The sequence below is a fragment of the Dipodomys merriami genome, unplaced genomic scaffold, assembly GCF_024711535.1.
Source record: "Dipodomys merriami isolate MVZ:Mamm:240054 unplaced genomic scaffold, mDipMer1.0.p SCAF_11, whole genome shotgun sequence".
Lineage (NCBI taxonomy): Eukaryota > Metazoa > Chordata > Mammalia > Rodentia > Heteromyidae > Dipodomys > Dipodomys merriami.
In genome coordinates this window covers 47,954,105-47,976,693 of record NW_027202382.1, presented here as the reverse complement: position 1 = coordinate 47,976,693, position 22,589 = coordinate 47,954,105, and the positions used below count along the sequence as shown (strand labels likewise).

At 56.1% G+C, this 22,589-nt stretch overlaps 1 protein-coding gene across 5 annotated transcripts in view; it reads right to left on the bottom strand.

Moving 5' to 3' along the window:
• Window positions 1–22,589, bottom strand: part of Sardh (sarcosine dehydrogenase) — a 49,682-nt gene that overhangs the window by 15,684 nt on the left and 11,409 nt on the right. For all 5 annotated transcript variants that reach the window (XM_070014997.1, XM_070014994.1, XM_070014996.1 and 2 more), the window contains exons 8-16: window positions 22,397–22,501; window positions 20,594–20,723; window positions 17,272–17,358; window positions 17,108–17,198; window positions 13,000–13,141; window positions 12,756–12,839; window positions 11,509–11,622; window positions 5,329–5,467; window positions 3,272–3,385 (exon numbers count right to left, since the gene is read on the bottom strand). In XM_070014997.1, coding sequence (XP_069871098.1) covers window positions 3,272–3,385; window positions 5,329–5,467; window positions 11,509–11,622; window positions 12,756–12,839; window positions 13,000–13,141; window positions 17,108–17,198; window positions 17,272–17,358; window positions 20,594–20,723; window positions 22,397–22,501 — 1,006 coding nt within the window. The remainder of the gene's footprint in view (window positions 1–3,271; window positions 3,386–5,328; window positions 5,468–11,508; window positions 11,623–12,755; window positions 12,840–12,999; window positions 13,142–17,107; window positions 17,199–17,271; window positions 17,359–20,593; window positions 20,724–22,396; window positions 22,502–22,589) is intronic.

Genomic DNA, 22,589 nt, shown 5'->3' with positions numbered 1-22,589 from the left:
TGGCCAGGCCTTCGCAGACCCTGTGGAACCGTCACCCCCAGCCCGCAGCTCCTCTTGACCTCCTGACCACTGGCAGGAGCCCAGGCACCAACTCGCCCGACAGGACCAGGGTGAGTATCACCTCCTCTTGGAAGCCCTCCTGCCTCCAGCCCCACAGACACTTCAGTGACCCAAGCCCTGGACATGGCCCAAGGCGCCGTATCCGCCCCTTCTTCCTGTCTCCCCACAGCCAAAACCACAGCACCTGCGCACTGAGAGCCTCCGTTGATGAGAGGCTGTCGGTGCCAGCCAGCCTCCAGGGAAGCCCTTCCTCTCTCTTCTCTGGAACCAATGAGCACAGAAAACGAGAGAGAAGCCAAGAAGATAAGCCTGTCCCCAGAGGGCTCCCTGACCCCTCAGGGTCCTACGGAGGGACCCTGGAATTCTGAACATCGTTGGCTCCAGGACAGACAACCAGCTCCCACCCTTTTGTGTGCATTTGCACACACTATGACCTGAGGGCCTGGCTTCTGGGCAGCTCCACCCCTCTGGTTACCCCAAAGCCTTTCCCAGGGGGGCTGGAGGACGCCTAGTGTCCGGACAGACGGCAGCAGTGGCACCCCACCCCCTGCTTCCCTTGAAGCTGGCCCCTCCCCCAGCCAGCAGCTCTAGAAACAACATACAGAGGCCCCGTGGGCAGCCAGGCCGGGTCATCTCCCAAGCAGACAGGGCAGAGGACAGTGCTGGGGGTGGGGTTAGCCTCCCTCCCAGGCTCCACCCCATTTCTGTCCCTGGCATGGGGTGGAGACTGGGGTTTGGATCTTACTTTGCTTGTTTTCTGCAGGCAAGTTTGCTTTTTGTCAGATTTTAGATAGCGAATAAAGATGCTTCTAGGACTGACACACGCTGGCCACACTAGCTTGACATGCCTAGCTCGCGCATTCTCTCCATTGCTGGTGCGCCGGCTCACGTGTGTGATTAGCACATTGCTAAACATATGCATAGTCAGTGTCCCGCATATTCATCCTGGGAGGGGAAACGGACAGCGCAGGAGTCCAGCTTCGGCTGCTCAGAGGTGTCCCTGGGGATCCACAGCCCCAGGGCCCAGGGCTCATCCAGGCCCCCCTCCCCCGCCCTGTCACACCCACCAGTGTCCTCCAGAGTCCTTGGGAAGTATCCTCACCAGGTACTCCGGAGGGAGGAGGGTTTACAAAGCATCTTCTGATGGCTTCTCCTTGAAAGGAGGCTAGCAAGGTCCTCAGTCTCCAGTAGAGAAACTGAGGCTAGGCTGCTTCTCAGCCCTCTTGGCTCCTCCCAGCTCTTGTCTCATCCTTTGCAGCAGCTCAGGTCCTCTCTCCCACATGGGAAAGCTGGGGCTCAGGTGAGACCCAGAGTCAGGTAGTGGCAGCGCAGGCCGGGATTCTAGGCCCTGTGGGTCGTGTGTGAACCCCTCGGCCGGTCCCCAGCTAAGCTGGCTTTTTGGAGACTGCACCTGCTGGCTGGACATGGACCTTCCCTCTCCTGGGCCGAGGGCCAGGCCCCCAGCCATCCTCACATGAGGACCTCCTCTCCTCCAGCTGGCCTCTCTGCCCTGCTCTCCATCCTCTGTCCCCGGGTTCTAACATCACACCCTTCTAGGTGGCTTCTTCTACCCATCTCTGAAGCCCTCCTCCACTGGATCAGGGCCTTCCAGGGCTTCCGGTGCTCCTTTCTCTTTCCCAGCCCCCATCTCTTGCCCTTGAGCTCTGCCCCCATGTGTCCACCCTGTACAGGGTGTGGTCCTGTACCCCTGTTCATCTCTTCCTCTCCTGCAGCCCTACAAAGGATCATTGGAAGCACGTAGGAATGCAGGGCTCACTGACCAATGGGCATCTGTGGTCTGACAAAGCCGCCATGACACCCTCGGAGGGCAAGACTGGTCCTCATCCACCCCACAGCCTCAGCCCAGAAGCGACCCCCAGTCGTCCGGGGCTGAGATCATTACTCCCATTCTTAGCAGCAGGAAGAAGTCCCCAGACCCCAACCCACACCAAGGATCCCATGGGCAGTCGATCCTCTTCCTCCTGCAGCCCTGACCCTGTGCCCACCCCGCCTCTACTTTTCCTCTCAACACATGTGACATCCTGTCCTTTCCACCTATCGTGCTGTTTGATCCTGTTTCTTCCCACTGGAAATATAAGTGCTACCTGGGCCAGAACCTTCGCCAGCTCATTGCTGTGTCCTCACGTCTCCAGCTGAGCTGGATATACAGCAGGTTCCTAAAGACAGTGGCTGTAGCCAGACACCGGTGGCTCAAGCCTGTCATCCTAGCTACTCAGGAGGCTGAGATCTGAGGATCACAGTTCAAAGGCAGCCTGGGCAGGAAAGTCCATGAGACTCTTATCTCCAATTCACCACTAGCAAACTAGAAGTGGTGCCGTGGCTCAACGTGATAGAGTGTTAATTTTGAGTGAAAAAGCTCAGAGAAAAAGCCCAGGCCTTGAGTTCAAGCCCCATGACTGACAACAACAACAACAAAGAATTGTGACTGGAGATGTGGACAAAGGGTCTGACCCACTTGCCAGGGGCTCAGTCTGGGACTCAGCTCAGAGAATCTTGACTGAGCCCCATGGAGGACCAGCAGGGGAGGGGGAGGAAGTGGTCAGCCTTCCCAGTGGCCTGAGCTTCTGGCTGGCCTCCACCCCCTCTGGAAGGTGGGATGAGATCTGAATAGCTAACGCTTGCCCTGGACAGGGCCACCCCCACTCCCTCCCCTGTCCCGTGTGACCACTGAGGGGTGGGTCTGGGGGTTGAGAAGATGGCAGGTGGGCATGACCCAGTGAGAACTCAAGTGCTGAGCTACCCATCACGGGGCCGGGGGCAGGGGGGGGGGAAGGGGGGGACGATGCAGAGGCCATCTGGGTTCCAGCCTGGACACTGATATCTGCCCATGCGGAAGTCTGGAAGCTGAGAAAGCCAGTCCAGCATGGATGTCCGGTTGGGGCGGGGAGGGGAGAGAGGCTGACCGCTGGGCAGCTGAAGGCATCCACGCTGAGGCTGCTCCAAAATGCCACCATACAGACAGACAGGTTAAAAGACATAATCGCTGAGTGCTCACACACCAGCCTTGCTGCCTGAATAGAACCTGCATTTAGCCTGAACTGAGACCTCTAATCTCCAGGCCCCAATGACAGTGGGCATGGCAGGTAATTACAGAGCTGCCCTCAGCAGCCTAGCCCTGTCCAACCAGTGACCACCAGTCGCCAGAGCAGGCTGTAGCCATGGCAACACCGCTTTCCACAGCATCTCTTACCTTCAAAGGCAGGAGCCAAAGGGAAAGCCTGGGGGCCAGGGGCCAGGCGGCTGACTGTCAGGTCACTCTCAGTGCCCCCTCGATGGTTCAGCATGCAGGTGTACACTGTTGAGCCTAGGATAGAAGAACCGAGATCTGTGCCAGCCCTAGAGCTGCTGGCCTCAAGGTAAGGCAACCCGGGGCCAGAATCTGGAGAACCCTGGCTAGAATCTGGAGAATCCCTGGCTAGAATCTGGAGAACCCTGGCCAGAATCTGGAGAACCCTGGCTAGAATCTGGAGAACCCTTATCTAGAATCTGGAGAACCCTGACTAGAATCTGGAGAACCCTGGCTAGAATCTGGAGAACCCTGACTAGAATCTGGAGAACTCTGGCTAGAATCTGGAGAACCCTGGCTAGAATCTGGAGAACCCTGGTCTAAAATCTGGAGATCCCGGGTTAGAATCTGGAGGACCCTGGCTAGCATCTGGAGAACACTTGTCTAGAATCTGGAGAATGCTTGTCTAGATTCTGGAGAAACTGGCTAGAATCTGGAAAACCCTACTTAGAATCTGGAGAACCCCTGAGTAGAATCTGGAGAGCCCTGGCTAGCATCTGGAGAACTCTGGCTGTCCACGGGCAAGCCATCCACAATGCCACCCTGGGGGGCAGAGGCTGCTTTCCTCCTGAATTGCCTGGACCTGGCTCCTCCCTTTCACCCTCATCTCAACTCATCTCACTGACAAGTTCCTAACCATGGGATTTCCATCTCAGCATGGTACCTGAACAGCACAAGTCCCTAGCAAGATCTGCAGAGTAAGTGGCAACATGGATGGACAGTGGGCAATAACTGGTGGATAGGGTAGACGATGGACTGATGGATGGATGGATGGAGGGATGGATGGATGGAGGGATGGATGGATGGATGGATGGATAAGTGGGTGGATAGATGGGGAGGGGTGGGGTAGATGAATGGATGGGGATGGAATGTGGATGGATGAATGAAGGGAGGAGGGGGAGGTGATAAATGAATGATGGGGTGAGGAAGAGGTGCATGGATAAGTGGACAAGGAGTGGGAGAGGAGACAGGCAGGTACATGGGTAATGAGCAGAGGCACAGTAGGGTAGGAGAGGAGGAGGAAATGAGGTAGCAGGTGGCAGATGGGTATAAGGGGATGCATGCAGGCAGATGATGGGTGGATGATGAATGGGTAAGGGCAGGCTGAGAGGCACAGGGTGAGTGGGAGGTGTTTGTGGGAGTGACAGGTGGGTACTGGCTGGTCGGTTGACCAGATGGTCATTGTTACAGGCCCCTTTCCAGTGTGGCTGCATCCTCATAAGAAGGAAAATGGCAGAAGAAGGCCAGGTGGCATCAGAGGCAGATGGCAGAAATGCCTGCTAGCTAATCAAGAGCATGGCTTCCCGCTGCACTGACCGGAAGAGGCAGGAGGGGCCCTGGTGAGGCCTGGCTGGTGCCTCTGCTGAGCATCCGTGGCTTGCAGGGTCAGGAGGTGAGCTGTGGCACCTGTGGCTGCTCTGTGAAGCCACTGATACATCTGTGGAGCTCAGTGATGGCATCCACGGGACACAAACACCAATGAGGGCGTGTGGGTCTGGGGATGGGATGGGTGAGTAAGGAGGTAGGTGGATGGGTGACAAAAAAAGAAGCGAAGTACATGGAATGTAGTGTGCTAAAAATTATTCAATATGTATCCAAAATTCAAGTGTGCTGAGCTCCCAGGAGTTATTATTCTGGCAGCCCTGTGAGAGGCGGGACCCCGGAGGGCCAGAGATGCTGCCCGGGGCCTGCCACCACGTCTGCCTCCCAGCAAAGGAAGAAGGAAGCAGAAAGGGAGGAGAAAGGAGGGAGGGCGGGGTGCAGGAAAGAGGAAGGTCCCAGGGCAAGGGCCTGGCCATGGGGCAGAAGAGGCTGGACAGTGGAGCTGAGCTGGGTCCAGAAGAAGCAGCCATGGGCTCCCATTTTCTGCCAGTTCATCTGTATGCCCGGGCTGGGTCTGTGGAGCTCCATCTGGGGCAAAGTATGAGAAGAGTATGGGCCACCCCAGCCCAGCCCCATACCAGGGGGTCTGTGGACATCTGCAGAGAACAGCCAGTCTGCAGCCTTCCCGGCATCTGCACCGAGCAGGTAGAACTTCCCGAAGTAGGACATGTTGAACACAGCAGCGGCCCCCCGACAGGCCAGACACTCCTTCTGGATCTGCAAAGTCCCATGGGATGAGATTCAGAGGCCTTAGGGGGCCCTGCCCTTCAGCCTGTGGTGGGGCCAGCTCTTCCTAAGTCTTGCTCCTGCCCGGCCCGGCTGAGAACACCTCGGGACACACTGTTCCCAGCACAGGGGAATAGGACTGGCGCGGAAAACTCAGAAGCCCTAAGATCACATCAAGAAGACTCTTTGAGCACCACAGAGTTAAATTCAAAATCAGCAGCAGAGGAGAAATTAGGAAACCCATGAGTATGTGGGAAACAAACAAGATATTCCTAATGGGAAACTCACGAGGGCTATTAAAAGCTACTGGGGGAGAGATAAAAGTGAAAAACAACTTGCCAATGCTCGTGGTGGTAGGAGGGGGTGCTCGATTATGCTACATTGGAAAAGAAAATCTCCAACTCACAGGCAACCTTGCATGCTGAGGAACCAGGAAAAGAGCAAACACAAGAAAAGAATGACGAGGCCTCAAGCAATGGAATGAAATGGAATGAAAACAGAAATGGCAGCTGAGCCAAAAGTCAGCCCTTGAAGAGATCAACCAAACTGGCATACTTCTAGTTAGAGACAAGGACCCAGAGAGAAGGCTCAAAGTAAAGTCCACCAAAATAAGTATCAAGAAATGGAGACTAGAGGGAAGGGTAGGGCCAAGGAGAGAGGGGTGTTAGAATGAGCAGGGGAGGTGGGGGGAAATGAAGGCAAGAATTCATTGTATACACCACAGAATTGAGAAATGTAAGAGAAGGGATGAGTCAAAGGGGGTGAAGATGTTCAAGTGATGACACAGATCAAGATGCACTACACACAGTGCATTGCCTTGTTAAGTGGCAAAAAAATCAATACATAGCCTAAAATTAAAGTAGGGAAGGAAAGGGGTGAGTTAGGAGGGGCAGGTGAGAATGTTGGAGGGGTAACATCGATCGAGATGTGTTGTATTCATCAACTGCTTCGGTGAATGGTAACTCCTTCATACAACCACTGAAGATAATAAAAACTATTCAAAAAACCAAAGCAAACAACAACAACACAAAGACCAGGGGCTGCTGGTCTCAGGCAGAAAAGCCATGAGACTATTATCTCCAATTAACCACCAGAAAACTAGAAGTAGCTCTGTGGCTCAAGTGTTAGAGCACTAGCATTGAGCTGAAGAGTTCAGGGACAGCATCCAGGCCTAGAGTTCAAGACCCATGACCAAAAAAGAAAAAAGAAAAGGAGTGGAGGAGGAGACATCACTACCTACCCTATAGAGGACTCAGGACTACATAAGGAAGATTGTAAGGAAAGAGCTTCCTGGAAAGACACAAGTCTGAAATTGGCTGAAGGGCAGAAAATGTTCCTGGAACCTCACAAAAAGAGGTTCAATGGGTTCTTCCAGAATCCCCACACAAGAATGCATAGCCCCAGATGTCTTCAGGGGCACATTATCCAGGGGCACATTTTCAAAGAGCCAGGTGCCAGTGGCTCATACCTACAATTCTGGATAATTGGGATGCTGAGATTGAGGAGGCTCTAACTTCCAGGATAGCTTAGGCATACACTCAAGATACCTTCTACCCAGAAGCAGGGTGCAATAGCACATGCCTGTCATCTCAGCTGAGATCTAAAGGATCACAGTTCTAAGCCAGCCTAGGCATAGAAATCCATGACACTCCATATCAATGAAAGAGACTAGAAATGGTGGCGTGTGCCTCTTACCCAGCTGTAATAGGAAATATAAAATAGGCAACCAGCAGTCTATGCACAGGCCTGGGCAAGAAGCAAAGACACTAATGATATGGTGGAGGACATAAAGATGGAATATGATATTTGACTTGGATTATGTAAAATGGATACTGAATGGTTTTAAGAAATAAATGTAAGTGTGCCGTGGATAAGACTTCCCTAGTAACTCGTTATTTTAGCTAGTTACTTTAGCTAGTAACTGTAATTGTAACTCTGCAACTCCATAACCCTGTCACTCTATAACTCTGCTTCTGCTGTTTTCTGAGCAATGAGAGCCCTAACCCAGCAGAACCATCACCACCCTTTGTTCTATTCCCCTGCTTCCGACAAGCAAAACCTTGGCTGGAAATTTAAACTTAAGGCACACGTTTCTTGTAACAATCATTGGCCAAAACCAACACCCAGCCTCTCCCTTTCCCCACCCTAGTCCCAAATGCTTAAAAGCTGATGTAGACTGGCCCTCAGGGCCGTTTCCTGGGATCCCAACTCCAGGTGCGGTCCTGGCACACCAGCACTTTTTGCTCAATAAAATCTTTTACATTTTCACTGTGGACTGAGTGTCTCACTGCCCCTCCCCACTACACTATCTCCAAATAACCAGTGCAAGCCAGGCACCAGTGGCTCACACCTGTAATCCTAGCGACTCAGGAGGCTGAGATCTGAGGTGGATCATGGTTTGAAATCAGGTAGGATAGTCTGTGAGGCCTTTTTTTTTTTTTTGTCAGTCATGGGGCTTGAACTCTGGGCCTGGGCACTGTCCCTCAGCTCTTCAGCCCAAAGCTAGCACTCTACCACTTGAACCACAACACCACTTCTGGTTTTCTGGTAGTTTATTGGAGATAAGAGTCTCACAGACTTTCCTGCCCAGGCTGGCTTTGAACCTCAATCCTCAGATCTCAGCCTCCTGAGTAGCTAGGATGACGGGCGTGAGCCACTGGCACCTGGTATCTGTGAGACTCTTGTCTTCAGTTAACTACAAAAAGCCAGAAGTGGAGCTGTGGCTTAAGTGGTAGAGTGCTAGCCTTCAGCACAAAGCCTTAGAGACAGCACCCAGGCCCAGAGTTCAAGGCCTAGGACTAGCAAAAAGACAAAAGTGCAAAGAAAGGACTGGAGGTATGATTCGACGGTAGAGTGTCTGCTTAGCCAGCACCAAGTCCTGAGTTTGGACCCCAGGATTGCTAAGAATAATAGTAATAACAACAATGCTCCAAGGAAGTAATGCTAACTCTTCATAAAATCCCCTAAAAACAATGTAACAGTAAGAAATGTTCCCAAAAGATAGAAGTGATGCAAAAACAAAAGATAGAAGAAACTACAGACCAATGCCCTTAAGGCTAAACGTAAATACCCTCAATAAACATAGCAATCAAACACAAAGGGAGGATGGAAAACCACCATCCACTAGAGTATCCCAGGAACATGAGGTTTGTTTAAAGCCCCAAATCAGTTCACACAACATACTATCTTAATACACTAAAAGACAGAAGCCATATCACTGTCCAATGGAGGCAGAAAAATGATCTGACAAAGTCTACCTGGCCAGGATAAAATCCCACAGCAAAGGAGAAGCAGGACAGGCCACAGCCTGGCAAACAGCACCTGCAGAAGTCTCGCCAACAGCACACCGACGGTGTTTCACCCATGGCCCACAGCCCACACTATGGGCAAGAAACACAGTTTATCCACCCTCACCAACCTCTGCTCCATACCTCAGTGGATGCCCTAGCCAAGGCAACTAGGCAAGAAAAAAAATAACAAAGGCATCCAGTTTGAAAAAGAAGAACTAAAAATTCCCTCCTTGTGGACGACTCAGGCAGGTAAATGCTGGAACTAGCAGTTCAACAGACTGAAGGATACAAGATCAATGTACAAAAAGAAAAATAAAAAAGATCTATTGTGCTTCTCTATATGAACACTGAGCAATCTGGGAAGGAGATGAAGAAAATAATTCTACTCACAATAGCATAAAAACTAACAAACATGCTTTGGGATTCAATTGATAAAAGAAATGCCAAATATGTACTCTCCAGTCTAGAAAATGTTTTTGAGGGGGTTTAAAGATCTAAGTAAAAGGAAAAAACACCCCCAAGCTCACGAAATGGGAGGTTAGCTATTGTTAAAGTGACAACACACCCAAACCGGCGTGCAGAGAAAGCACAATCCCTGTCAAAACCCAGTTGTCTCCTTTGCACACACTGACAAATGCAGCCTTAAAATTCTCTGGGGACCAAAGTATCCAAAACAAGTTTGAAGGAGAAGAAAAAAGTTGGAATACTCATGCTTTCTGATTTCCAAAGTTCATACAAAGTTTCTTACAAACTTCTTACAAAGCCCAGTGCTGCACGGCCCTAAGGATGGATATGCAGATCAACAGTCCAATGGAATAAAATTTGGACAGTCTGGAAAGAAACCCCTTGTATTGATGTCAAATTAGCTTTCCACAAAGGTGCCAACGGATTTCCCTGAGGATTAAGAGCTTCTTGCAGGCAGTATTGCAAAACCAAGATGACCAGCTGCCAGAATGAATCACCAGGAAGGCACTGATGGCTCACGCCTGTAATTCTAGCCACTCAGGAGGTTGAGAACTGAGGATCATGGTTCAAAGCCAGCCCAAGAAGAAAAGTCCATGAAACTCTTATCTCCAATGAACCAGGAAAAAGCTGGAAGAACTGGGGCTGAAGTGGCAGAGCACTAGCCTTGAGCAATAAAAGCTTAGAGACTGAACCCAGGCCCTGGGATCAAGTCCCAGGATGATCGCACGCATGTGCGCACATGCATGCGAGCACACACGCACACACACGCACACACACGCACACACACACACACAAGAATGAAGTTGGACCCCTCCCTCACACCAAGCACAAAATTTAGCTCAAAATGCATCAGAAACCTGAGTTAAGTAGAAAAAATTATAGTAATAAGGGTTAACACGAAAGCCTTCAGAAGGAAACATGGAAGTAAATGTATTTGGTGTTGGGTTAGAGTCCGACACACAGAACGCCAAAAGCATAAGCAAGAAAATGGGTCAAAGGAGATGAGTGGGGCATCACCAAAAGTTTTAAAAGTCTAAAGCCCGTCAAAGGCACTTGCAGCGCAGATGACCCTGAAGAGGCTTGAGTATAAGCTCCCCCTGCAGACACCGCCGGCTTCACAGAGTGCCCACCACAGTGCCTTTGCTGACACCGCCGGGCTGCAGAAAAGCCCAGATTCCTAGGTGTCTGCTTGCTGTCTGCGGCGCTGGGGAGCCGCCAGCGTGGAGACCGTGTGCGTGTTTCACGGCTCCACGCGCTTGCGGAGGCCGGATGAAGTAGCGCAGCCAAGCTGGCATCTCCCCCAGCTCCCACATCCTGGAGGGCCGGGAGTCCCGCGGCTCGCCGAGCTGCAGGTGTGGAGGTGCCAGACGCAGCCCATGCACTCCCCGGAGGCGGCCGCCGGGGACTGGGCACTACGCCGGCCCACCAGCTGCCAACCTTCTGGAGAAACAGTCCTCCCGGTTCCGTCTCCGAGGCCTTGGCAGACACGTATCACTAACGGTGGAAATAGATGGTCCCTTCCCTTTGAGGCTGCCGGAGTGTGCAAGATGCAAACACACAGCCCTGGCTGAAGAAACGTGGAGATTCTGGAGTGTGGGGAGGACCTCAGCCAGGGGCCTCGAGCAGCGGGCACCGCCAATCCCACCTCCTCTGGGCACCAGGACCCCCTGCCACGCTCCCCAAGCTGTCCTGGTCAGTGGGAGACAGGCCTGGCCTGATGCCTGTGCCCTTGACCCTGATGTGCAGAGTCAGGGCGCTCGGGCAAGGGGCCGCCAGCCTCACCAGCCCACTAAGAGCAAACAGTCTCCACCTCACAGCCTCCTCTGCTGGCTTACCACGAAGGGCCCACCCAGGGTCTGATGCCTGGGTCAGCAAGCCCGCCTCGTCCCAAACCCGCTCCGCTACAACTAGGGGTGGGAGCCCTCTGGGGGCCCCAGGAAGAAGAACCCCTTCCCTCGCAGAGCTCACACAGCCTTGGACCAGAAAGGCTCAGAGAAGTGAGGGCCCTGGCCTTGGGGCCACACAGCCTACCCAGCATGCTCTGCCTCACCCCTGCCCCTGCAGCCTTCAGCAGAAGCACCAACACCCAAGCCCAGCTGTGGCAGAATTGAGGTGCAGAAGACGGAGGGGAGCGGTCAGGAAGACATCTTGCCGTCACTGTGGCACTGAGGCAGAGCGGAGGGCGTAGGAGGAAAGACGAGGTGCTGGCAGGGCCCGCACCCCTGGGCAGCTCCACCGAGGCCTCTCCCGAGAGAGGGCGGGAGGGGCGGTGCTTACCACGTGGTGGTGCGGCGGGAACTCGAAGGTGTACTCGTCCTCCAGCAGCCGGCTGTAGGCGTGATCCTTGTGGGCCGGGTGCCCATAGGCCCCATAGTAGTCGTAGTCAAGGACCTGGGGCAGTGGATACACACATCATCCACTTCCTTCCTTCCTTCCTCCTCCCTTCCTTCCTCTTCCCTTCCTTCCTCCTCCCTTCCTGCCTTCCTTCTTTCCTCCTTTCTCCTTCCCTCCCTCCCTCCCGTCTTTCTCACTGCCCCAGCCCCTGGGTTTCTGCTCCTTGTGACACCCTTGCTCCTAACGCTGGCACCTGGCAGGTGTGAGTGGCAGCCATCTCCTGTTCCCAGGTGAGAGAGTGTGAGGTGGACACGGAGGGCCCTGCTCCCAGCCCAGTCCACAGAGGCCCTTCCCCTCTCCCGAGACCCCCGCAGGACACCCCGCCAACGGCCGGTGCCACCAGCAGGGCTGCCCCAGGCTGGCTCTGGGTGGTCCCGAAGCCTGCTGATCCAGACCCTAAAGTATTCTGATCCCACCCTGTCCCCCAAGCTGTTAAAACCGCCGGCTGAGACTCCTGGGATCAAAGGCAGGATGTTACGCGGCTTCATGGTGGAGCGCTTGCCTAGCATCCATGAGGCCCTGGGTTCGATTCCTCAGTGCCGAAAGTAGCCCTATGGCTCAAGTGGTAGAATGCTAGCCTTGAGCGAAAGAAGCTCAGGGACAGTGCCCAAGCCCTGAGTTCAAGCCCCAGGATTGGCAAAAAGAAAAACAAACATCAAAGGCCGGAGGTCCCCAGGCCAGCCTCTGTGCCCGGTCCTCGGGGACCCTGGGGCCGGCCCAGGGTGCGCCTCTGGCTGCGCCTCCCCTGTGGACCCCCGAGGGCCCCTCCCCACGCGGGGCTGTGGATAAGCCGATCACACTGAGGTGAGCTCCTCCTCCCAGCCGGCCTCCTGCTGACAGAAACCCACAGCTGGAGGTGCCAAAGACACGCGGAACGCGGGACCACGCTCTGGGCTGCTCCTGCCTTCTGGGGACCCTTCCTCCCTTCCCGCAGGGCGCAGGCTGGCGCTCGGCCCAGGCAGAGCCCCGAAAGCCCGGCCCGGTGAGGACGGGGCTCGGGCCTGTGCGCCCACAAGGGCGCTGGGCTTCGCACACGCCTAGCCTCAGCGGGCGGGCCTCGGGCCGGGGTGGGGCGCAGCGGGCGGGCCTGGAGCCGGGCCCCAGACGGCAGCCTCCCCGGCCGCACTCACCGGAGCCGCTCCGCCGGGGTTGAACCATCCGGGTCGCTCCCAGCCCTGCCGCTCCTGGAACACGCAGCCTCGTCCGAGCAGCTCCTGCGGAGACAGCGCCTTGGCTCCCGGCCTGACCCGGTGTAGGGCGCAGCAGGCCCAGCCCACAGCCCCGCGCTCAGCCCCGCGCTCAGCGCCAGCCTCGGTCACCCCGCCGCCCCCAGGCGCCCGCGAGCGCGGGCCGCGGCAGGGGAGGCTGGGGTACCTCGTGCAGCGGGTCCCTCCTCATGTTGCGCCCCGCCAGCGGCTCGTCGTGGGGGAAGACCACAGAGTAGTTCTTGGCGTAGGACTCGTGGCTGCGCTCCCGGATCCAGCGGGGGTGGTCGGTGAGCGAGTGGTGGAAGCGCCTGGCACCGGGAGCGGAAGACGGGTCAGCCCTGGGGACAGCCTCGCCTCAGGGCGGCCACGCCGCTGCGGGAGGCCACGCCCCCGAGAAGGCCACGCCCTGCGGGAAACGTCCCCTAGGCGGGACACGCCCCTCGGGAGACCACGCCCCTGTGGGTGGCCCCCAACACCAGCCACGCCCATGCAGGACACACCCCCTCCCCTCCGCCCCCCCCAGGGAGACCACACCCCTGCAGAACAGGCCCCCAACGCCGGCCACGCCCCTGCAGAGCCCCGTGTGTGCCACGGCCCCCTGCAGGCCACACCCCCAGGCCCTCCTCTAGAGTCCTCTCTAGCATGGATCCCAAACCTGAGATCTCTGCTCCTCACCTGCGACCTCTGCTCCTCACCTGTGACCTCTGCTCCTCACCTGTGATTCCCCTCCACCATAGCTGCTGGGCAGTGGGTCACTGGGAATCCACAGCCCAAGTGATTCTCACTCCCAATAGGGCTCTGGCCTTAATCCTATTACCCTGTCTCTGAGTGACCCATGGGAGGGAGGACTTGGGACTCCAAAAGACCTGGCAGAAGTCAGTGTCAAGGATTTTTTTTTGTTGTTGTTGTTGGTCGTGGGGCTTGAACTCTGGGCCTGGGTGCTGTCCCTCAGCCTTTAACTCAAGATGAGTGCTCTACCATTGCACCACAGCACCACTTCCAGTTTTCTGGTGGTTTATTGAAGATGAGTCTCACTGACTTTCCTTGCCCAGGCTGGCTTTGAACCTCGATCCTCAGATCTCAGCCTCCTGAGTAGCTAGGATGACAGGTGGGAGCCACTGGCGCCCAGCCAAGTAAAGGATCTTTAGGGGAGCTAGGGTGTATCTTAGGGGAGACTAGGGTGTATGTGAGGCAGAGAGAGAGAGAGAGAGAGAGAGAGAGAGAGAGAGAGAGAGAGTTTAAAGACAGCAGCACAACTAGGCACCTGTGGCTAATGCCTGTAATCCTCGTGACTCAGAAGGCTGAGACCTAAGGATTCAGTTCAAAGCCAACCTGGGCAGGAGATTCTTTTTTTTTTTTTTTTGGTCCAGTCGTGGGGCCTGAACTCTGGGCCTGGGCGCTGTCCCTCAACTCTTCAGCTCAAGACTAGTGCTCTACCACTCACTTGAGCCACCGCGCCACTTCCGGCTTTTTTTCTTTTTGCTTATGTGGTGCTCAGGAATCAAACCCAGGGCCTCATGCATGCAAGGCAAGCGCTCTACCACTGAGCCACCTTCCCAGCCCATGGGCAAAAGATTCTTATCTCAAATTAACCAGCCAAAAGCCAGAAGTGGAGGTGTGATTTAAGAGGTAGAGGACTAACCTTGAGTAAAAAGGCTAAAGGACAGCACCCAAATCCTGAGTTCAAGCCCCAGTATCAGTGTGTGCATGAGCATACACACATACACACACACACACACTCAGAGCAGCAGCCTGTAGAACTCTGGTCCCCTTCCCCCTCTTCCCCTCCAGCTGTTGTGGAGGTCATTACCTTAATGATTTCTCTGCTGGGCCCCCAGAGTCTGAGATTCGAGGCTGAGTGCACCGCTGGGCTAGCTGGGGGCCCACTGTTGTGCCTGGGGAGGATCTGCAGGACCAGTCCTCACTCACGGTCGGGGCTGTACGTCCAGCCCTGCGGGGCAGCTCCACCCTGCACCCCCTGCTCTCTCTGAGCCCAGAGGCCTGCAGCACACCTGCAGCCTGGTCTCCCTGCCTGTTTGGGGACAGGCCACCCACCAGCGTGACCACCTAGCATCCAGGACGCAGCTGCTGGGTCCAGGCCAATCTGCAGAGCCTGGGGCTGGAGTTGGACCCCTGTCTGCCAGAGCTACTCCCAGCACTAGGCCACCCAGCCTCTCCCCTGTCCCTGTTCTCCATCCCTCCCCACCAGCCAAGGGTCACTCACACTCTGACCCCAGGAGCCACCATCTCTCCAGAGAACCCCGTCAGAACCACCCTGGGGCTGACCGACTGCACGATTCCAGCCAGCACGAGGTTCTGATAGAGCACGTGGCTGCCGACAGCGGCCCTGAATAACTGCTCCTCCAGGAGCGCTTACCCACGCTGAGAGCCGTGTGCAGATTCTCCTGGTATCTCATACCCAGTGCAGACCAGGGCTGAGAGCCGTGTGCAGATTCCCCTGGGTATCTCACGGCTGCCTATGCAAGGCCCGGCTCACGTTTGAGGGCCCCAGGCTCAGACAGGTCCCATAAGCAACCAACACTGAACTGGGAGCTGCTAGAGGTGGCGATGAGGCCCCCGAGGGTCCTGAGAGGAAGCCTGTATCCAGCTCAGGAGGAGGCTGGGGAAGGAGGCCCGAGGCCCCTTGGCTGTTGGGTCAGTCTGTGGTCATTCACCATCGGACCCACGGAGCCAAGGGACACCTGCCAGGCAGCCCCCAGCTGCTCTAACAGTGCTGGGAGGGGGTGCTCATTCTACCCTGGGGAGGGCCAGGGGAGGGGTGGAGCGGGACACACTCTCACCCACAGACAGCTGTAGACACTGACCCTGCCCGTGGGGACCAGCAGTATGCAGCCCTCAGCTCAGCTGGGGCGCCATCGGACACCAGCAGGAGGATGGCAACGGGGCCCATCACTCTCTGAGGCCCACAGGGACATGGCCGCCATTTCTGCCTGAGTAATGGCAGAGCCAAAGCCAGAGCCACCTGCTCCGCCTAAGACCTCCCCTGGTATCACAGCGAAGGATCTTCCCCAAGAGTGGTCCACGCCCCTGGCTGGGTGGTTAGGAGTGGGACCCAGCATGTCTTGGGGCAGGCCCCTGTCCACATTCACAGGAATGCAGCTCAGAGGAGATGGCTGCTCTAGGCTGCATGGCTGGGGGGAGGGGCAGGTGACCTCTGCCCCCGCTGAGAGGGAGGCAGTGGCCTGGCCCGGGTGCCACCTGGTGCCCAGTGGGCTCTGGACCCTGCACGTGGCTGGGGGCCCACGGCTGACACTGGCTTTTCCCCCGGCATGTCCCTCACTGAGCCCCCGTCCTATTTGTAGGATGAGGGGACAGGCATGCCTCTGACCTTCTGGGGTCACAAGCAGGCGGCAGGCCAGCGGAAGACAAGCACGAGGGAGGTGTGATCGGTGCTGAATCTTCTCCTTTCCTTTGACACTTCCCTTCTGTCTCCTCGCTCTGTCTGCCTCTGCCATAGGGGGTTCCCATGTCCCCTGGCTCACGCCTGGGGAGGCTGACCCTCTTCTGAGCACTGACCGCCCCGGGTGACCCTGGCATACTGCATTGGGACAAGTGACCCCAACCAGCCCGGTGCCACACACCCCCCCGGGGATCCCGGGATCAACAACAGCCCAAGGTTCCTGTGGCGCAGCTGGGTGGCTTCAAGCTGCGGCTCTGCTCGGCTGTGTGTGGCAGGAGGGGTTTGGATGGCCCTTCCCTGAGGCCTCGTGCAGCTGTACCATTTCTGGAATATTCCTCTCTGGGGAGAGTCGGGGAACGCAGCACAGGCAGGCCCTGCAGAGCCACAGAGCAGCCCTAACAGCCGTCAGCCCGAGACATCCTGGGGGCTCAGACAGACACCACTCCCCTCAGACGCCGCGGCCTCGCCAGGCCAGGAAGAGACGCAGGGGTGCCGGGCGCCCTGAGCAGAGACGGCAGTCCCCCCGCATCTGCTCCCTGCCTGCACCAGTGAGCCAGCAGAGGTCCCCTGGGGCTGCCGCCTGCCAGGCTGCCCTGCCAGGTACCTGTGGTGCCCAGTGCCACTAGGACAGCTGTCCTTGGGGACCAGCTAGGAGCAGAGGTGGCACTGGCCATGGGGGCCCTGTCCTGTCCCCTCAAAGGCCCCGAGGAAGGCGGAGGAGCCACTGAGCCGTGATCCTTGTCCACACCTGTCCAGGCCCAGCTCAGCCGTGTCCAGAGTGCCTCCCAGACCCCCAGCCAAGCCCTGCACCGTGCGCGGCCAGCCCTGCCCTTGGGCTCCAGGACACACTTGCCTGATGTCGTAGCTGTACATGTCCTTCTCCGGGCGCCCATGGACGATCCAGTGAGCCAGCTCCTGCCCACAGCCCCCGCCCAGCATCATTCCTGCCAGAAGTCCAGGACTACAGTCAGCCCCCCTCCCCGGGACCCCAGCCCCAGTCCCGGGGACCCCACTCACCAGCACTGTTGAAGCCACAGCCCAGGAAGAAGCCTCGGAGCTCAGGCGCCTCCCCCATCAGGGGTTTGTGGTCAGGCGTGAAGGATTCTGAAAGGGACAGGGAGACCTGAGCCTCCCTCCAGCTCACAGGGACTTAGGATGGGGTCCCCAAGACAGCAGGGAGGGGCAGGGATCCGAGAGCTCCTCTTCTCCTTAGCCCCACTCCAGCGGGGATAAATGTTTGTGGAATGAATGAATGAATGAACGACCATAAATTTCTCAGGAGAAGCCTTCTCCATCTGCAGCCAGTGGGCCACAGACCCCAGCGCACAGGTGAGAGACCAGGGACCCAATTACGAAGAGCTACACTTGGATCAAACAAATGGAGCCCAGGCTCATCCCTGCTCTATACCCTTCCAAGCTGTGTGACCCAAGACAAGACCTCGGTGCCTTCGTTTCCACACATGTAAAACCAGGATAACATGGTGGTCCAGGCAGGCCAACTGGACAGGGCAGCTTATCCTCAGATGGACTCAGATGGGTGTGTGTGCCCAGGTACTGGTACCAAACCCCAACCAGAAGTCACATCAGTTCACAGGAAATGAGTCCTGACAAGTTCAGCGAAAGGACACGAGAAGTCAGGGACCATGCCGCAGGCCTGTCATCCTAGCTACTCAGGAGGCTGAGATCTGAGGGCTGAGGTTCAAAGCCAGCTTGGGCAGGACTCTTATCACCAATGAACCACCAAAGAACCATAATGGAGCTGCGGTTCGAGTGGTAGAGCACTAGCTTTGTGCAAAAAAAGCTAAGGGACAGTGCCCAGGCCCTGAGTTCAAGTCCTAGGATTTGAACATGCATGTGAACACATGCACACACGCACACACACACACACACACACAAAGATATGAAGTAGTATTTCAACATTCCGCCGAGCGTGAGCACACTGCATGCAGCGCCTCGGGTGGTGCAGTGTCTCGTGCGTGTTTTGGGAGGAGTCTGTGTTCAGGGGAGCACTGCGGGGGACGTGAAGCCCAGGCTGGATGGACATGTGTCATCTGAGCTTGGCTGAAGAACCTGTGGGGACTGGACAAATAGCCAGGACAAACTGCACCATCCACCTAGCAAGCCAAAGAGGGGACAGAGCCCAGCGGGCGCCCAGGTGGGAGTCAATCACTGTCTCCCAGTGAAGATGTCAGGGAGGGCCAGCCCTCCCCGCTGAGGTCCCATGAGGCCAAGGACAAAGGCTGGGGCGGCCATCTCTATGGGATGAGCTGGTCAGACAAGTGAGGTCCAGCGGGAAGGCAGCGTCGCCTCGGTCCTGACCCCCAGCTTGGCCCGTGACCTCAGCCACCCAAGCCTCCCCCTACATCAGACCTGAGGCTTCCCTGTCCTTCCCTCGCGGGTTCAAACCCAGAGCAAATCTCCAAACCTCCCTCACCGAGATGAGACACAATGTCCTCATGTACACCATCACCCCCAAAATAGAGCCTGTGGGAGAGTGACAGCTTCCAGGCTAATTAAAATAAGAGAACCGTTGGGGGGGGGGGATTTCAAGCCCCTGGGACTCTTCCTTTGCTCCTCGCTGTCAGTCCCCGCGAGCCCCGGGGACCATGAGTCACGGCGCCCTCCCCTCCCCGCCACAGCCCTGCGGTGCCCATCAGCACCCAGCTCACTCTGCCCTCCCCCCGGGCCTAGCACCTCCTCCTTCCCCAGAGCCACACAGACCAGCGCAGGCCGGGCTGGCACCTGTGCAGGAAGGAGCTCCAAGTATTCCAGAACAGCGAGGCTGGACTCCAGGGCCACGGCGCCCCCACGTCGGACCCCTCCCTCCCCTCTGTGCGAGGCCGCCGGCTGGCTGCCTGAGGGACTATGCAAGGCCGCCTCCTGGCTCCTCATTGTCCCCCACCACCCCAGAGCTCACTGCAGGTGGCCGGTCTGCCCCCAGCTTGCACCCCACCTGTGGCTTCTCGTCTTCTGACAGCCCCTGTAAGGAGATGCCTGTCACCCACTCCACAGATGGCAACCCCGGGGCTCCCAAACCTGGGCAGGGTCTGAGAACTCAGGGCCTAGGCCCTGGCCGGTGCTCTATCACTTCAGCCATACCTCTACTCTCAGCTTTTTACTGGCTAAGTGGAGGGAAAGTGTTCCAAGTACTTTTCTGCCCAGGCTGTCTTTGAAACACAGTCCTCAGATCCCGGTCTCCTGAGCAGCTAGGGGAGTTACAGGCATGAGCCACTGGGGTCTGGCGGGGACAGAATTTCTTTTTGCATAACACTGTCTTTCTGTTCTTGACTCTCTAACTGGAGGTCTGGGGCTCCCCCTACAGGGCGAAGGTGGCATTCCCACGAGATTCTATGAGGTGGCCATGGGGTCACTGCTCTGCTCTACCCACCCGCTGCCGGCCCCGCCCCACACATACCCCCAGCCTGGCATAGCACTGACTCCCTTCCTCCTCTAGACAGTCCACCCTGTGTCCTTTCGCTGGGGTTGGAGCCCTGGCCTGAGTGCCCGGCCATCCTGGGCATAGATAAGCTGCCCTTCATCGGGGAAAACACAGCGTGGACGGATGCTGCCTCCCGGGTGTCGGGTGGCTGCCCACTGGGCCGCACCCAGCCCAGAAGAGTCCTGCCGGGCCTCACACACCTCACGTTGGCCCCCAAGGTCAGGAATGGCCTCCTGCTTCCCCAGCGCCACCCGGGACCCCAGCTGGTGGCCTCGGACCCTGACCCTGACCCCAGAGTCAGGACAGAGCCCCTGGTGGAGAGCTGGAGGCCAAGCCCACCCTTCTGCTGCAGCTTCCCAGGGGCCAGCCCAGAGAGCCTGGGGTTCAGACCCCCTGGCCAAGAAGCTGGCTGCATGGGGCTGGTCTCTGGCCCTGTGGACGGCTGGAGTCACAGAGGATGGAGGCCGAGGCGTGGCAAGGCCAGCAGGGATCATGGGGACAGGGCTGGGTGCCACACCGTACACATTACGTCAGAAAGGCCCGGGCCCTTCCGGCCTTCTCCCTGACCCTCAGGCCGCAGCGACAGGGTAGCTCATCTCCATTCTACAAATAAAACCCCAAATGCCAGGGATGAGTCTAGTCTGGGACCTAGAGCCCTGGCTGGGGACTGCACATGCTGGAAGACGCTTTGGCGGCCAAGGGCCAGAGCAAACGTCTGCCTGTGCCAGGCCTGGGCATCTGGGCAGCAGAGGAAGATCACGGCAATGCCAGAGAGATGGGGCTGGGTGAAGGTGCAAGCTCAGGGTCAGCCCCAGGCCACCCCAGGAAGAGGCCCGCCACCAGTGGGTGTCACGTTGGGACCCGAACGCCACATACCCCTACCTCGGCCTCTCCACTCACCCGGGCCGCAGACCGTGGACTTGATTCCTGTCGTCCCCAGCACCGGGACACGGTGGATGGCACCCTCGACGTGCTGGCTGAACACGTCCCAGTCCAGGTCAAAGAGGCCAAAGGCAAATTTGTTTGACACCTATAAGGGCAGAGCAGGAATGTGTCCCCAGCCAGCCCTGCCAGCCCTGCTTCTGAGTAGCTAAGATTATAGGCATGAGCCACCGGAACCAGCTCCAAAAGTATTCTTTTTGGCCAGTCCAAGGGCTTGAATTCTGGGCCTGGGCACTGTCCCTGAGCTTCTTTAGCTTAAGGCTAGCACTCTACCACTTGAGCCACAGCACCACTTCCAGTCTTTTCTGTGTATGTGGTACTGAGGAATCGAACCCAAGGCTTCATGCATGCTAGACAAGCACTCTACCACTGAGCCACATTCCCAGCCGCCAAAAGTATTCTTAGACTACTTAAAGGTCTCGAATTTCTCTTCTATTCTTATCCAGTTTTCATCCTAACTACTCCACCAAAACTGCTTGTATCCATGCTAACATGTTGGTGACATGTTGGTAACAATCAATCCTCAGTCATATTCATCAGCATCTTCCACACACGGTTATTTTTTTTTTCTTTCTTAATGTGGCTGCCAGGACACTGCACTTACTCCTTTCCAATTGCTCTATTTCACTATCCTTTGCCAACTCTCACTCATCTTCCCAACATCTTGATACTGGAACATATCTGCTCTTCTTTTCTTGGACCTTTGCTTCTTTCTATGTTCATCCTTACTGATCCTATCTAGTCTCCTGGTATTTACTTACTTACCTACTTGGTTATTTGTTTGGGACACTAGGGATGGAATCCAGGGCCTTATGAATCTCTTATCAAAGCTGGGTGCCAGTGGCTCATGGCTATAACACTAGCTACTCAGGAGGCTGATATCTGAGGATCTCAGTTTGAAGCCAGCCCAGACAGGAAAGTCCCTGTAAGACTCTTATCTCCAATGGACCACTTAAAAATTGGAAGTGGACTTGTGGATCAAAATGGTAGAGCACTGTCCCTGAGCAAAAAAAGCTCCAGGACAGCACCCAGGCTCTGAGTTTAAGCCCCACCACTGACAAAAAAATAGAAAAACAAATCTCATATCACAATTTTAAATACTATCTATGCTGGAAGAGAGCAAGGGAAGGGGTAACGTTGTCCAAAAAGACTTATGTTACTGTAACCCCTCTGTACATCACCTTTATAGTTACAATTTAAAGATTTTTTTTGTTTTGTTTTTTTTAGGAAATTGTATTACTTAGTCGGATACCAGTAGCTCACGTCTGTAATCTAGCTACTCAGGAGGCTGAGATGTGAGGATCAAGGTTCGAAGCCAGCCTAGGCAGACAAATCCAAGAGACTCTTGTCTCCACTTTACCAGCAAGAAAAAAGCAGAAGTAGAGCTGTGGCTCAGGTGGTAGAATACCATCCTTGATCAAAAAAAAAAAAAAAAAAAAAAAAGCCAAGGAAGAATGTAAAACCTTGAGCATGTTTAATGCATTATTTATCTGTTTGTTTGAAACTAAATAGAAGTCTCACCCTTTGCCAGAAAATAGACAGCATTTGACTTGCAAATAGCCATGGAGTTATGCTACTGTGGCCTCCAATCACATGCCAGGTGGAGAGACCCTGGGGAAAGGAGGGCAGACCACAGCCTGCAACGCCCCGATTTCAGTGCTGACACCCCTCAACCTGCTCCAGAGGTGTCAAGGTGCCAGGTTTTGGAGTCCAGGGGGGCCAGGCACCTCTCATTCCCACCCCAGAACCCTCAGGTCTTACCTCCTCCCAAAAGATGGGGTTGGCCTCATAGCCACCCAGGGACAGGGCGTCCCCCTGCAGGCGGAGGTAGACCGAGGCGTCGTGGTCTCGGACGTTCGGCATGTTCTGGAGGGCAGAGCAGAGAGACACGGTGGCCCCTGAGGGCTGTGCCAGGCCTGGCGCCTGCCCCAGTCACAGCCCCAACGTGACTACA